This window comes from Aulostomus chinensis, chromosome 7, assembly GCF_037954235.1.
Source record: "Aulostomus chinensis isolate RoL2024-O1b breed Wild chromosome 7, RoL_Achi_v1.0, whole genome shotgun sequence".
NCBI classification, from domain to species: domain Eukaryota; kingdom Metazoa; phylum Chordata; class Actinopteri; order Syngnathiformes; family Aulostomidae; genus Aulostomus; species Aulostomus chinensis.
This window is the reverse complement of record NC_141326.1, coordinates 20,400,785-20,417,566: the sequence shown is the minus strand read 5'-3', so window position 1 is coordinate 20,417,566 and position 16,782 is coordinate 20,400,785. Positions and strand designations below refer to the sequence as shown.

General features: G+C 41.5%; 1 protein-coding gene across 1 annotated transcript in view; it reads left to right on the top strand.

Annotated features, from left to right (window-relative positions):
* megf11 (multiple EGF-like-domains 11) overlaps positions 1-13,025 on the top strand; it is a 78,655-nt gene extending 65,630 nt beyond the window's left edge. Inside the window, exons 16-27 of the mRNA XM_086209089.1 lie at positions 1,223-1,369; positions 2,760-2,894; positions 5,441-5,569; positions 6,356-6,484; positions 7,004-7,132; positions 7,272-7,400; positions 7,483-7,719; positions 8,198-8,364; positions 8,560-8,623; positions 9,459-9,506; positions 10,195-10,401; positions 10,621-13,025. Of these exons, the coding sequence (XP_086065215.1) occupies positions 1,223-1,369; positions 2,760-2,894; positions 5,441-5,569; positions 6,356-6,484; positions 7,004-7,132; positions 7,272-7,400; positions 7,483-7,719; positions 8,198-8,364; positions 8,560-8,623; positions 9,459-9,506; positions 10,195-10,401; positions 10,621-10,796 (1,697 nt within the window). The 3' untranslated portion in view covers positions 10,797-13,025. The remainder of the gene's footprint in view (positions 1-1,222; positions 1,370-2,759; positions 2,895-5,440; positions 5,570-6,355; positions 6,485-7,003; positions 7,133-7,271; positions 7,401-7,482; positions 7,720-8,197; positions 8,365-8,559; positions 8,624-9,458; positions 9,507-10,194; positions 10,402-10,620) is intronic.
* The last annotated feature ends 3,757 nt before the right edge of the window (positions 13,026-16,782 follow it).

The following is a 16,782-nucleotide window of genomic DNA, read 5'->3' as shown; positions in this document are numbered from 1 at the left end:
TCCTTTGAAGAGACTTCAGTCCTGGCTTCTTTCAGTCTTTCTTCTTCTCGCTCACTAGGCATCCAAAGCCCCTCTGTTTGTCGCCATTAGAGTGAAAAGTGTGATGCTCTGTCCGCATTCATTTTCTGACAGGAAAGGCAGTCACTGTTTCTTTCTTTCTTTCTTTCTTTTTTTTTTGCCATGCCTAGCAGAACCTCAAACATTCATGCACACAAGTGTTGCCCTTCTTTTGATGTCCATGGCTGAGCTCCTGACTAAATCACTGCAACCATAACATTTCCTCTCCTTTACTCCTCCATTCCACCCCTAAGGTGCCCTGGTTACTGTATAACATTAGTCCCCAGAGTTTAGTCCAGGTTTAATTCAAAGGTACCGCACTAAGGCTGCTTTAATGGCCACACCATTCTTAGATATTCAGACTCAAAGGAAATTTCAAATGAGGCTTCGAACTAAGAGTTGGTGCTTGAAAGGTTGCTGAGTTTGTGTGTGCGTGTGTGTGCGTGCACATATGCGTGTGAGTGCATGAGAGAATATGTGACTTTATGCGTGTGCCTGTGTTTGCAAAGATATATTTCATTTTATGAATTTTAAAAACCTGCATGTATGTTCAGCCCATGTGACTTTGCCACTTAGTTTTCAAAGACACTGGTATGACTGAGAGAAAATGTGTTGCTCTGACGGATGTTCTAATGCATTCATGTGCACACTGAGAGGCCTGTATGGATGCAGCGTGGTTCTTTTTTTTTTTTTTGCGTTTGTTGGTTGGAGCTGAGCCAAGCACACAGTGACACTTCCAGACTGTGCTCTTGTAGCCTGAGATCTTCCCTTCGGCTCAGTACTCGACACCAGCTTTGGCTGAAAGAGAATGGGAGACAAGCTCGGCCTCTCTAGAGAAGTAACCCTGTTAATCAGCACAGTGCACTGGCACCAAGCCCCCCGTCAGATCAAAAATAAAATACATTTGGAAAGGAGAAACTGAGAAAGGATGGGCCCAGCTTGAAGAAAAAAAACACCATCCCAACACTTGCTGCTTCTTCATTTTGGGGCTAAAATCGATCAAGGGTCCATGCTGAATAAATACTCGCACAAACCTGCTGTGATCAGACATTGTGAACGCTGCCCTTTTCTGATGTGTTTTTACAGATGGCAGCCTATTTAGAATATTTCAACATATCAGTCTTTACCTTCTTGGTGTGCTTTCACCAAATATGTGTCATTCTAGGAATCCACTGTGATAATGTGTGCCCACAAGGCTTCTGGGGACCCAACTGTTCAGTCAGCTGCTCCTGTCAGAATGGCGGATCCTGCTCGCCAGAAGATGGCACATGTGTGTGTGCACCTGGATACAGAGGGACCTCCTGCAAAAGAAGTGAGGCTCCCCTTCTCTTTCTTTAAACAGTCTCTTCATCCGATGGAAAATCATGGGATGCAGTAACAAATGCCATCTCAATACTGACCTTGTTATGACCTTCAAGGAAGTGTAAAATGTTGAGACAGCTGGGGAGAAGCACTTAGTTGTCAAGCGTAACTGCCTGAGTGTAAACCCTTCATCACAGCTATCATTTAATCACAGTGTCTTTACCCCGGCAGCATTCCCCAAGACACGCTCAAACACAGACGCGCGCGCGCGCACACGCACGCACACACACACACACACACACACACACACACACACACACACACACACACACACACACACACACACACACAGTCCTTACCCTCCTAGCCTGTCCTCAACAACCAGCTCACAGTGGGAGATTCACCGTCCTTGCCCAAGACTCATCAGAGAGCATGCTTGCCGGGAGTGCCATCACCGCTTTCTGAATGGGGGTCCGTCTGAAGCCGCTCTCAAGTGATGAGCTTGCTGATTGGAAGTGAAATTTGCAGTCACAAACCTGTAAACATCAATTTGAGCGGAATGTATGAGAGAATCTTAGACAAGCTGTGTGTGTGATTACCTCTTGAAATTCAATATTTACACAGATAATGTTCTCATCGGGTGAAAAGCTCATAACTGTAATTTTGCTGTTTTTGCTTGCTTAAGCGTTAATTGAATTGATTACATGGTTCTCTGGAGCCTGATAAAGGTGTATCACACCTGGGCTTCTGCACTTAAATCAAAACCCACTGGCCACGGTCAATAATTCCTGGGTGTTGGACTGCAAACAAGGATGAGTTTGTCGATTCCTGAAATGTATTTTGGAAATACCTGATTGCCTCCTGAGGACAGTAATAGGAGACTAGAAATCTTCCCAAATCTCCTGCTGTGAAAATAGAAACATAAAAGTTCCATCTGTATTGAAATAAGAAAAGGCTTCTCATCCAGTCTTTTGCCTCTTTTATGGTGGGACCATTACTCACTGTAAAAAATGTGTAATAATTGTTATATTACCTTTTTCAATGATTCACAAGCTTTCTATAAAATCATTAATAATGAACAGTTGTGTGTTTCCTGACATTTATAGATAATGAAGTTGCTCTGAAGGCTGAACATAAAACAGATGTTCTCAACTCTCTAAACTGTTTTACTATTCTGTCTCTGGCAGCACATGAAATGGGAGTGATTACATTAAAGACCAGCTTTTCTGATTTCTCACCCCCTTTGCTCTCTCTTTGACTTTTCTGCTTTAATTCTTCCAGCCTTGATTTTTCTGTCCTCCCTTCTTCTTTCCGGTCATGCCATTGTTTTAATCGTTATCTACCTCTTGTTCCATCAACATTATTAACTGAATCCCTCTCTGGTTCTTTCACTGCTGCAGTTTGTTCTCCGGGGTTCTACGGACATCGCTGCAGCCAGTCATGCCCTCAGTGTGTGCATAGTACCGGGCCATGCCATCATGTAACGGGCCACTGCGAGTGTCTGTCGGGCTTCACCGGTTCTCTGTGTAACCAAGGCAAGTATCCTTTTTCTGTCCCCTTGACCTTTTCCTGCTGTTTCACTTACTGTCCAATTCAGTGTGGTTTCAGTTTCTTACACTAGAAAAGGGTAAGTCCAGTAAAAAAAAAATTGAAAAAGTCCTGGCATTTTTCTTAACATACAGTAAAATCTGCATTTGAATTTGGGAGAATAGGACACTTAGTGAGTTTTGTATTTTCATGTAAAATAGAAGGAGCGTATCTGTTTTTTACAGTCCAGTAATGATTTCTGGAAAATTTGGAGCCACTGGGTCAAAGACGTAGTTACTCTGGAGAAAAATGTTATTTTCCGATGAAATATTTATATGAAATACAGGAGGAAGTACAATTGAACTAAGAGGTGTCTAATTTGTCCAGTGTACTACAATGTTTGGCAAAGAGTTGGAGTTGCTGGGTCAAGTGACATGGAAAAAACTGAAAAAAAACAGAGGTACATTTTCCATTAAACATTTGAAGGAAGCAGTGAAATTGTTTAAAATGAGGTCCTGTCCACGAATAATATCTGGTATTAATCTGAAGTCACTTGTTCCTGTTATATGGAAACTAAGAGGGAAAAATGTATCCATCCATCCATTTTCTACCGCTTATCCTGTTAAGGGTCGGGGGGGGGGGGGGGCTGGAGCCTATCAATCAGCCTCGTCCCCTCTTGATGTCTTTGGACTGTGGGAGGAAGCTGGAGTACCAGAGTACAACATCAGGCAATAATACCTGTGATATTAAATCAGAAAAACGTACTCTAAATGAGAGTAAAGATAATACAATGGAACATACAACACTTTTACCTACAATTTTATTTTCCAAAACTCTATTTTGATGTCAAATACTTGATCTGTACTGTACTCACTGGCTGTAATTCGATCGACCTGCTGCCCCTCCCACTCGTACATCAGCCTTGAAACTTTTAAGAATGATTATTGTCAATCCCAGATCAAAATGACGACACACTGTTGGGAAGATTTGTCATGTAAATCTTCCTGTTCCTCTCCCTAATTCTGTGACTAGAGCTGCATGCAAATTTGCTTCTTTAGGGATACAGAGACAAAAGGTCTGCCCTTGATTAGGGTTTATGGTTTTATTAGGATCTCTGTTAGCTAAAAAAAATTTGTTTAGTCCACCTCTTTGTGATAAAAACAACATTGCAGTGGAAAGACTCAGACAAATGATTCTTGATCACATCATTTCCATATTTAATGTCTTTGACGAGGACCTTTGATTTGCATTCTTTTTAAATCTAATACACGACACACATTTTGACAATATGGTAAAAAGTAATGAAAGCGAATTTTTAAAGAAAGCAATATTACAAGTCAGCTGAAGCCAGGGACATTAAAAAGAATTCTTAGATAGATGGAGACTGCATGAGAAATGGTGTTTTTGTACTTGACAGGTCAAATATAATTCATTTATATCACCTAAATTAGAAGTCATCGTCCTGTCATCTCGCTTTCATTGTACTCAACATTTGAAGTAGTAATGGCACCACTTGGAAGATAATGTGGATGAACAAAGGTAACGTGAAATCGGTCTTCATCAGTATGTTGATGAAAGAACTGTAGATTTTACCTCTAATAATTTACTTTTTTTTTTAAATTAAAGAAAAGCAGCAGGATTTTTTTTCTCCAAAATTCTCTTTCATGACTTTGAGGAATGTCTTCCAAATAAAAGTTTAATACGTTAGGAAAAAGGGGGAAAAAAATAAGTCCTAATTTGTCTGGACTATAATTACTAGCAAGCAGGCGCGGGACCACAAGGGGCGAAGGTAGCAAACAACATGCACATTCTCCTCTTGTTTAGCCCTGTTGGCGTCCTCACTTGTCCTCTGTCCAGCACACAAAGTCCCGGCCTAATGAAGCTCTCCCAGTGTGATGAGGCTTGAATCCCCAGCAGCAGCAGTATGGGGGAGCCAACCTCATGGCCTAATGACAGCCTGCCTGAAGGAGCATGAAAGAGCTCTCAAGAAGAGTGGAAAGCCAGTTGAAATGTAATCATTAAAATCACCCCATATGAAAATGAGTCAGACCCATCTCTTTTACAACCAGTCGCCTTATCTGGGATCTCTGCAGCTGAACTATTCTCTTTATATGAGACCTTTGATGTGTTGCTGCAGCTGCCTGATAACGGTGGATACGCACACCTTGCTACAATTTGTCCCACTGTCCAACAAGAAAACACAATGGAGGTTTCATTGGAAATGACATATTTTATTGAAGAGTGCCGGAGAACGTTAAAATATTAATTTCATAAAAAATGTATACAGTGGTCTGTGTACATGGTCTATTTTAATACTGTGGCACATCAGTTATTCCACTCTAGTGAGTAAAAATGGGGCAGTTGTGTCACTGGAGGCAGTGATTGACTCCTCCTTTTGTCAAAACAGATCACCTCATGTCCACTCTAATAAAACAATACCATCCATTAGAGGAATGTGCTTGCATAACCTTTCACTGAATTAATGGTTTGTAGAGGGATTATTTGCATGGAAGAGATGATATGCAGATGAGAAGTGATGTGGTGTCCTCTGCAGTCTGTCCGAGTGGCAGGTACGGGAGGGCCTGCTCTGAGATCTGCCTCTGCACCAACAACGGCACCTGCAACCCCATCGATGGCTCCTGCCAATGCTTCCCCGGTTGGATTGGAGAGGATTGCTCTCAGGGTATGTCTCCACTCCTTCATCCTGTGTCTAATTTGCTAATTTACTCTGCTAATTCACTCCCCTCTTTATTATTCCTTCTGTCATTGTCTCCACTCCTCTTTTCCGTCTCACATTTATCTTCGTACACATGAATCGTTGTCCTGACCCGGCACATTCCAAGAACTGCCCTCAACCTCAGCTGATGTGATAGTTGCGTAAATGATTGTTGTAATGCATTATGCTCTTTGATGTACAGCACTGTAGGTCAAACCTCATTAGCAGAGCTTTGAGCCATCATGTCATGGGAAATGAATGTCTGGTATTTTATTGCACTCAAGTGAAGTGAAAACTTAGGATCAGACAGATTTGGGGTTATTGAAGCTGATACATCTGGCTCACACATTACTAACGAGAGAGTGTCTTACTATGAGATCACACCATTCAACATATTTACCATCGGACCCACGAGTACTCATTAGTCATTAGTGTATGGGCTGGACAACAACGGTTTTCAAATGAAGCCTTTATTTTGATCACCATGACACATCTATAAACTTTTGTGAACACCACATCTGTCAACAGCACCCACAAGAGTATTTCAAACTGCCTCTGTGTTAGCTCCTGCTGCCCGCAAGGTGGAAACACTCTCCTGAGGCTGGTAATCATTGGTTGGTTGAGGGTTAAACTCATACTGGATTTCCTGCCATGATCTGTGTGAAGTACACTGTGCAGTATTTCCTTAAACGTGTTTTATATACTCTCCATGTCCAGGTTATGTGACTATACCTATGTCTCTGGTGTCTGTAGCTTGTCCCTCTGGGCACTGGGGCCCTGATTGTCTCAACTCGTGTAACTGTCACAACGGAGCACAGTGCAGCGCCTATGATGGGGAGTGTAGGTGCAGCCCCGGCTGGACCGGACTCTACTGCACACAGCGTGAGTCTCTACCACTCAGTATGTACACACACAGTGTCACCTACTGGCAATCCAGTAGAACTGCAGGAGATGGCAAGCGAGGAACAAGACTTGTTCCAGAGACGGAACTGGATGATATTAGTTTATCATTTCCAGATGTTGAGACAGAGCAATGTCATAATCGGTTTAATGGCTACTTGTTACCCAGGGAAAGTATAGATCATCTACATGAGTCTACTAACTTGGATTCTGTTATCTATCATCCAAAGGGTTTTATTCACTCTTTTTTGTGCTTTCAGTTGTCTTGTTCTTCACTTCCACCTTCGTACCATATTAACACCATAACCACTGTTCCTGCTGAAGCAGGAAATGTTTTATTCCTCTTCATTTGCATTGTCCCTTATTGTGTATGCTGCAGAGACATCGAATATTATTGATTTCCCCGTTCCCCTGCAATATGACCTTGCCTCTTAATGTTGTCCTCCTATCTCTTTGTTTCTCCACCTCTCTCATGCCAACATTTATACATGTCTGTCCCAGGCTGTCCCTCAGGGTTCTATGGCAGGGATTGCTCTGAAGTCTGTCGCTGCCAAAACGGCGCAGACTGTGACCACATTACTGGCCTGTGTGCTTGTCGAACAGGCTTCATTGGGACAAGCTGTGAGCAGAGTTGAGTAGTCCCGGCACATTTTAGCTATGCAAAATTAGATGATGGATGAGTTTGTGTGTGTGTTCTATAAATAATTTCACTCCCACTCTCTAAGTGCTTTAATTTTGATGGGTGTAGTAATGCATCTCTCCTATGCAGAGTGTCCTGCTGGTACGTTTGGATATGGTTGCCAGCAGCTGTGTGAGTGCCTGAACAATGCTACCTGTGACTATGTGACTGGAACCTGCTACTGCAGCCCTGGATATAAAGGCATTCGCTGTGATCAAGGTGAGAGCTGATTGAGATTGTTGTTCAAACACTGATATGTGCACAGGGTTTAATCAACCCACTTTATGTGTTTTCCATGTAGCAGCTCTGATGATGGAGGAGCTGAACCCCTACACCAAGATTAGCCCGGCCCGAGGCTCGGAGCGGCAGTCCGCGGGTGCTGTTATGGGCATCATCTTTCTCCTCCTCATCATCATGGCCATGCTCAGCCTGTTTGTGTGGTACAGACAGCGACAGAGGGACAAAGGCCACGAGATCCAGCCCAGTGTGTCATACACACAGGCAATGCACATCACCAACACTGACTATTCCCTGTCTGGTGAGATATTGTACATAAAACATCCACCTACTTGTACACCTTACTGTGTCCTTTTCCATTAACTGCTTATTTATTACATCTGTCAAGGAGGTAATGTGATCACCCATGTGTTTGTCAGCTGGATGTATTAAAAATGAATGGATGATCAAATTTGATCAAAAATGGTGGAAAGATAGACAGTGATACAAGGAACAGGTAACCAACTTTTGAAGGCAATCCTGATCAAGTTATTGATCCTTAGTACATGACAATATGACTTTTATTAACAGGTGTGTATGATAGAAGTCACTTGAGTAAAAGAAAGTCGTGGCAAAAATAGGGCTTACATTCTGGCATTTCCACACTTTTGCTTGATTGAGAGGAAAAGATGCGGTGGTGTTAAAAAAAATTTAAATCATTCCACAACACAGCATGTTTCTGACTGAATTTGATTTAATGTGTGCATTAAACCTTTCAACCTGTTGTTGAACCCCCTCAGAATGTGGCAGCACTGTAGCAATGAAGACCAGCGCTGCTGAGGTGAATCAGAGCCAGAGCAGCAGCAGTAGCGCCCAGTGCTTCTCCAACCCCAGCTACCACACAGTGGCCCAGTGCAACGTCGTCTCAACCATCTCCAGCAACCTGGATGGCACTCTGACCCTCAAAGTATGACGCACGCACGCACACACACACACACACACACACACACACACACACACACACACACACACACACACACAGATATTCATATATATATATATATATATATATATATATATATATATATATATATATATATATATTTATTGATCTTGAGCTCTCGCTCAAAAAAACAACCATAATCTCTTTTTCCTTTCACAGTCGAGCACCCTGAAAAGCAGAAATGGTTCAGAGTGGAGAGCCTATTGCAACCTCAACGACCTAGGTTAGTTCTCCTTGCTCTTAACATAATAACACTGCACATATCCCCAATATGGACTTTGTTACAGTCGTCACTTCAAGGGCATAGACACGTGTCATTAAATTCATTTTGGCGCTAGCTGGGACACAGCTAGCCTGCTGAGAATGAAGATGAACCAGGGGTTTCTTGTTAGACAGAACCTTTGCTCTGATTTTGATAAGATATGCGGATGGGAAGAGAGGGCAGTGGTGCTGAGGTGAGTGGGGGTCAGTGTGAGCTCATTAACACTCTTTCCATTCCCCTGTGACAAATTCTTCTATGATGGCTTGCACTAGGTCAAATAGCACTCTTACATTGTGGAAAATTAACAGAGGAAGAAAAACTGATAATAGCTAAAATCTCTAGTCTGTTATCTGCACTATCTGAGCGCATCTCCTTTTTAGAGGGAATACACAAGCTATATAATTGTCGTCAAATTCTGTTTGTTAGCAGCACGGCGGGAAAGTAAACATGCACTTTTGCTGATTTATTGGCTCATCAGCACATTTGAATAATCAGCACATTTCCAATTTAAGTTAAAGCACCCAGCAGTTCAGTCATAATAACAAGTCACTTTCAGAAAGTCTTTCACAAGCTCTCTCAAGTGATGGAGGCATTTGTTTTTGATGTTTTTCTGATGAAATAGTTATGACCACTGCTGATGAGATTGCTAGCCTTTGTGGGAATGCAATATCTCCTCACAGTCCTGTGCATTACTTTCCTGAAAGACTTCATGCCTTAACGTGAAGTTTCCTGTCAGCCACGGCTCGTCAGGTGAACGTGTGTGTAATGCTTGACTTTTGTGTTTTGACATTTGTAGCAGATGTTCAACAGGGGGAGACACAGGCTCAGAGAGGATCCAGAAAAGGTACATCACTCACTCTTTAGGTGTGTGTGTGAGTGTGAGAGAGAGAGAGAGAGAGAGAGAGAGAGTGACAGACAGACAGACGATATATCCTGATCGTCCTTCCTAGCACTAACAATAAAAACCCTCATATGCTGAACAGCTCATGTATCAATTTCTTGGTTTCTAATCCCATCTGAGACTGTTATTTCTCTGACCTAAAATCCCATATCATTATCGTCTCCATGATTTATGTGAAGACTCTCTGCACTTTGCACAAGATCATGGTGGGCTATGGTTTTGTTCCAACAGTAATTGCTCTCCATGGCTCGGTGCCCGATACGTCATTTTGTCTCCCACACTGTGCAGTCAGTGGTGAATCTGAGAGACCCAGGGGTGTGAAGAGTGGTCTGAAGGAGCTTTGCTGCGGTCACTAATGAGGCTTCTTATCAGACTGATGAGACTGTTATAGATGAGATGGGCCTACCACTCGCTCCCCTTTGTGCTCTGATTACTATGTACTATTATTCACCTGTCGGAGACAAAAGAGGAACAACTTCTTTAGAATGGCAAGCAATTTCATTGCCATTTTCGATGCCACACTTTGATGTCCATTTAAATTTTAATGGTAATATCAGAATACTGCTGCACATCAGTGACAATCTATTCATCTCAGTTGAGACTGAATATCCTTGTCTGGCGGCAATTGCAGATTACATCAAGGGCTCCATGTGCAACAACAGCTCCTGCTCCCTGAATAGTGAGAATCCATACGCCACCATTAGAGACCCGCCAGGCCTGGCCTGCAAGCACACAGAGAGCAGCTATGTCGAGATGAAGTCCCCCTCCCACCGTGAAGTGCCCTTCGGAGGCACTGCCACCCTCCTGGGCAGTGCGAGCAGGAATGTCTATGAAGTTGGTGAGTGTGTAGTTGCTCTGGTGTATGGAGCACAGCAGGGTCCTGCAGCTTATGGCCTCTCTGGTTTTGTCCCCGGCTGTGAGCCTGTACAGACATTGTAAGCTGAGAAAAGAAGAAATGTGACCTGCCTTCGTAGTGCATGTACCTCCTTTTCCTCAGCCTGTGCCTGCCACTCTTTACCCTCCTAATTTTCCCTCATTCTTTCCTAAATTATCACAGAGCCAACGGTGAGTGTTCTGCAGGGACCCAATGGAATGGCCACCGGCTTCTCCCAGAACCCCTATGATCTTCCCCGCAGCAGTCACATCCCTAGCCATTATGACATACTGCCCATGCGTCACAGCCCAACGCACACACCCCCGCCACACCCAGAGAGCCCCAGCTCCCTGCTCTAGAGGACACACCCTTCACACACCCCCCGGCCCTACCAGTGTGCCGGGATCATTCCTCCACCAAATCTACCAACAATCCTCCCTCTGTCTCCATGTGTGGTCAATTAGATACTGAGGTGCTGAGATGGAGGGATAGCCACACCTCTTTTTTGGACCCTGCTTTCTTTGGCGCTCTCACTCACTATTTTTGTGGCCTGGAGGGAAGGGAGAAAAGAGCATCCCACACACCAGCAACCATTCACCCATTTTATTTCCTTATAACTGATTACTCAAGCTGCTTCATGACTCTTTATGGACCTTGTGAAGGGGAACATAATGGTTCCAAACAAAGCTAAGGCGGGCATATGTGTAATGGATGGGCAGATTATTTACAGGGACAGAGCTATCCTCACGCTCATTTTAGGCCCATGATATAGGCTTAATATTGACGAGCAGCCAAGTGTGTATAATGTCCCATAAACTAGAGTGAAGTGTTTTCCTCCAAAGAAGGATATTTGTGTGTGTGTGTGTGTGTGTGTGTGTATATATATATGTATATATATATATGTGTGTGTGTGTGTGTGTGTGTGTGTGTGTGTGTGTGTGTGCGTGTGTGTGTGTGTATATATATATATATATATATATATATATATATATATATATATATAGCAGGCAAATATGATCCATGTGTTCTGCAGATGAGAATGATATGAAGAAACAGAAGACAATGTAAAATATGGAGACAAGCCCAAATTGATTAAGCACGGATGCGCAGTAAATAAAAAAAAAAAATGCAACGGTCCTAGCTGTCATGCAGTGATGATCACACAGTCGATACAAATGCGATCGGTGTCTTAAACTAAAGAGCATTTGTGGTGTAGTTGAGGTTATGGACCACCCAGTGTATCTGGACATGCATCCAGATCACCTGACTTTATGCATTTACAGCATTACTGCGAGTTACAAGTGAAGGTTTCAGGTTTGGATTTTCCCCTCATTAATGAAGTGATATTGTGTTGTTTTCTGTGTGAGAGCTTTTTTTTTCTTTCTTGCAAATGTCCTTGGTTACATTTTTATTTTTAAATATTGGGTGTTAAGAAAGAATTGCTTCAACCCTTATGTTATGTATTTTTAAATCTAATTTATTAATTTATATCGGTGATGGTGACTTTTATCAGTGTGACACTAGAATTTTAAAAAAAGAAAAAAAGATGAGCATGATCAGACTACGGATACCCACTGATGTAGATAAACACAATGTATCTTCTTGTGAGATGATCAATGTCATTTTGTGAACTGTCTTTGAAGTCACTTGAATTGCCTCAATTTAGTCTCTCTCTCTCTCTCTCTCTCTCTCTCTTTCTTTTCTTTTTTCTTTGACCAATTCAAGACTCACAAATACCCCATGCAGTTACTATAAATTAAATATATGTAAAAAACAAAACAACAATGAAGGAATAAATAATTTTTAAGATTTTATGTTTATATCACACAAATTAACTTTGTTATTTATTAAAATTAATTTATTCATTCACTATGTGAATTCCATTTCATCCTCTGTAGAAGCAATAACATGTCGACAATCTATGCCCAGACAGCATTTCATTAGTGCTGGACATGAGTCAGTCCATCTTTGACCAGTGTGGTGACAGTGGATCATATTTTACGTGACTGTTTTGGACGGTATTTCCACTTGCTGTCATATCAATGCTGCTTGTTGTTTTTGGTACATACGTTTCAAAATTAAAAGCCCTTCCTGTCATCAGAAATCTGTTTCGGTCAGGTTCATATCCAGGATAGGTCAGCTCTAGAATTCTGCTATTTGACTATTATTGCATATTTTGTTTCAAGCAAGATTTTCCTTGAGTATATAATTATTGCTATGCCATGGTGGACAGTTTCTCTATTATGATGTCGATTTTTGATAGTGCTGTTTGGTGAAATTGACCACCAAAATGAGCTTGACAAAGCAAAGAAAAAGGAAGGATAGAAATGTATGAAATGCCCTCAGCCAGATAATCCTGCTTTTCTCATTTGATAAACAATAATCAGAATAATACCTCATTCTGTTCTCTTCAATAAGAAGCTGATTACTTCCTCCAAATCTGCCCCTGTGGATTTTTTTGTGCTACAGAATGTGATGAACATGGCGTACTTTTTTTTTCCTTTTCAAGAAGTGTCTCTGGTTAGAGATAAAATATTAATTTCTTGCTGCACTACATCGAGTCACATCTCACGCTCACTCAATTTTACTGCCACAAGCTGAATGTCAGCATTCTCACCTGGTGGCTACAGAGATGTGGAGGAAATAATTCAGTGCCTACGTCGATTGTTACATCTTTAACAAACTCTTCAAATGTCTTTCGAATTGATCAGTAATTAGCATGGAAGATATTTTTAATAGCTCCCTGCAGCACCCACTGTCCCTGCTTGTGCTGTCACCTCACTTGTGTTGAAGAAAAACAACCTCCATCATTGATTATTACAGACTAATTTCCATGAGACCAATCGTCTTAGAAAATTACCTGACAAAGAGTGAAAATAACTCGATAAATATCTTTCAATATCCAATGTACCCATCAGGTTTCAGTACCAATCATGGCAGCTTTCATGAGGGGTTAACGCCTCACTCTCTTTTGACACTGTTACATGACATTTAAATTCAAAGTCTTCATGATTCAAGTGAACTCGTGAATTCAAAGTTGTCCATCACAGTATCTTGATTTTTTCCCCCCCCAGGTTATCTGTTTTGTTGCACATTGATGTGAAAACAACATGACCAATAACCATCTGTTGCATATTTGATATCTAAAACCGCAACAGGACCATCCCATGAGTACACTTCGAAGTCTTAAGATGTGGTTGTAATATTGTTGAAAGTGAGAAAAGCCTCCGTAAGCCAGGTGACCCCAGTAGAAGGGTTAGATTGTGGTGGGGGGCACCTCAAATGATGGACATGCCATCCAGCTGACTCTCAAAAACCTCACCGGAATGGAATGCAGTAGTGAAGTGAAAGAGGTAATGGACCATATACAACTAAGGACAGCAAAGAGAGCTGGAGGGAGTGAGGAGCATGAGAGGTCGAAGTCACACTCCAGGGAGGTGAGTGCTGGAGAGATTTTGATTTTGCGCTATGTTGAATATCGTCTCAGTGCAGAAATGTTTCATCTGATTTGTCATAACCGAGAGTTAACAACAGTAGCAGCACTGAGATTTAATGTTACTTAAAATGAGATTGAGAGAGGACAAGTTCAAATGCTACTCAGTGTAACATGCTACCAAAAAGCTGCTTAAACGCTACCTCTTCAAATGCAGGTCTGATTACTGCTGCTTGGGAGGCAGCTGCTTTTTTCAGCTGTCACTGTCACAAAGGATCAATTTACTTTTTTTCATGCATGACATATTCTGCCTATCTGGATCAATTTAGATGAGTTCGAATTCCCTGTTTGTCATTAAATGTGTGATGTATTTCCCTCATCCTCACCAAGGAATCACTGAGAGATCTCCAGATCAACTAATAACTGTTACAGGTACACCTGATGATATCGGACTCATCCTGTCCACTGTTCTTATTACTATTTTGGTGACAAAACCTAACATATTTTCCACTTAATGCCCTGTTTACTTTACTTTATTACTTAATTATTCATGATCCAGTTGTCTTAGCATGTCCTGTACACACATGGTTTTCATTCTACTTAAGAGGACAGGATCTACCGAAAAAAAATATTTCTCTGGGGTTCCACAAGGCTAAATCACTGGGCCACTGTTGTTATTCCTATTTTGAGTGTTGAAACTTGCCTGTTACTTTCTGTGTATTCATCAAAGCACTATGCAACAAGCAGGTCTTATATAGGAGGTTTCAAAATCTTAGAAACCAATCTACAGTTTCTACTTGACAGAGTACCAAGAGCTGAAACTATCAACTATCAATCAGGTTTCAGTGCTCTTACAGAGAATTTCAGTTGCGGTACAGCGTGATCTCTCTCCATTAACAATGCCAATATAATTAACTCAGTCAGTTTAGAGCGTTTGGTTCCCAAATGGTGTTATCCTACTTCATGGACAAGAGTCATTTCAGTTATTTATTTACTTTTTTTTATCTGCAGAAACTCATATGGGTCCCTGGGCCACTATTCTCATTCCTTTGTCAGTGTTGAAACATGTTGAACAGTCTGCATTTTTGCAATTTTGTCTTGTTTGCTTTCTGTGTATTCATTATAAAATTGTAAATGGCTGGTTTTCTGGGGTCAGAGGAGATTCCCTTATCCAATTAGAAATTAGAATTGGAAAAATAAGGCAGTTTTTATTCACTGTAGGGTAAGTAAACTTTTTTCACCAAAGTCCCCATCCTAAATATTATTCCAGCTCTCACAGGCCCAAGTGTGGACTAAAATGGTCGTTGGTGTCTTTTACATTGAAAGCTTTGGACAGCTATAACTTTTGAATTCATTTAGGACTTATTCACAGTCCCACCTACACCAACCTGCAGACAATCAGCTCAGGCAGCCAGTGACTGAATCTGCAAGGCAGAAAACATAAACTCTCCTTGCCATTTCCAGAGAAGCAGCCACAAAGCGTAACCAAACAGACAAAATTTGAATGTGGTTCAGAGGAAAAATAAGTGCCTCTAGCAGTTCTGCACAAAGCTCTTGAATAGAGTAAACCTCTGTCAAATTGTGGCACTTGTGAGCAATTGTAAAATAAACAGACATGTCATATAAAAAAGAGCTTTTGGTGGGTGGATACAGGCCCATTGAACAAAGTAGCACTGTGATTATTAAAATGTAACATTGCAGAGGCAAAGAGGACCTTTGGGGACTTTTCCTGAGTAATGCAAACCTGCGGCATAATTTCTGCTGCAGTCATCCTTTTTCCACAAAACCTCCCATTTCCAGGAGACGATACCTCTAAATGCTTTGACAGAGTTGCACCTTTAGTTTATTCCTATGAGGCTTCACCTGGATGCTGACCACACAGCTGCTGGATAAGCTGTCCACTCATGTTTGTCTGACATGTTCTGCTGAGAGCTGAAGAACTAATATATTTCCGCCACAGTCCAAGCTCTGTTAGAATTTGTATGTTCCAGAAAATAACTGCCATCATTGCGATCAGTGCTCAGTGGTGTTATTGAAAAATGTGGCATTTGAGAACACTCAGCCGGTGCAGCATGAACTGTGAGGATCCATCCTACTGTACCAGAGCTGGTTCTTTATGTAGCCATTGTTAATGCTTAATCAGTATTCAACCCAGTCTCACGGATCATTATCTCCTCTTCTGTGCCTGTGACTGTTCCCAAATTCAGATCAAAACTACACAAAAATCTTCATAAATCATTTACCATTGTAAGTCTGGAACAGTAATTATAGGACGAGGATGTTATCTAGATCAATATAATTAGGGAGGTCAGCACATGCGAATGCTCAGCAGCGCTCAGAGCTGATGGCGACTTTCTTTCCGAAAGAGGCAGAGAAACTCAAGATATACTCGTTCCAGGTTTATGCTCAACTTGTCAAATGTTGGCCCACGTTATTGAGATGCAATCATTGATGAGATAGCAATGATCAGAGATGGAGTCATCAGTTTTCTAGAAATTAATTGGAGCCAGCTACTGCGTGCAGGAACACTCTTGTTAAATTTTCATATTCAAGCTTTAATCAGCAATATTTCATGACATAGACCAACTGCAGTGCATTCATCAGTCGAAAAAGATTATTTATGTAATATGCATCACTTAACTTTCAGCTGTGCACTCACTTGGAAAATTTAGAGAGCAAGACATGATGTATTCAAAACTAAGTCAAGTATGAATTCTGTCTTAATTTAGTCACAATGTCATTATCTGCCCAATCTTGCTTGATTAGCCGGCAGACCTTGATTACGGTTCCAGTCTCAAAGGGTTTCACAGCACCCACATGTTAAAACTCCCAATTAAAATTATGTTCATTAATCCTTCAATGAGAACAATAACCCCCTGCATCGTATCAGCCGAAGTGAAACCGAAGATAAA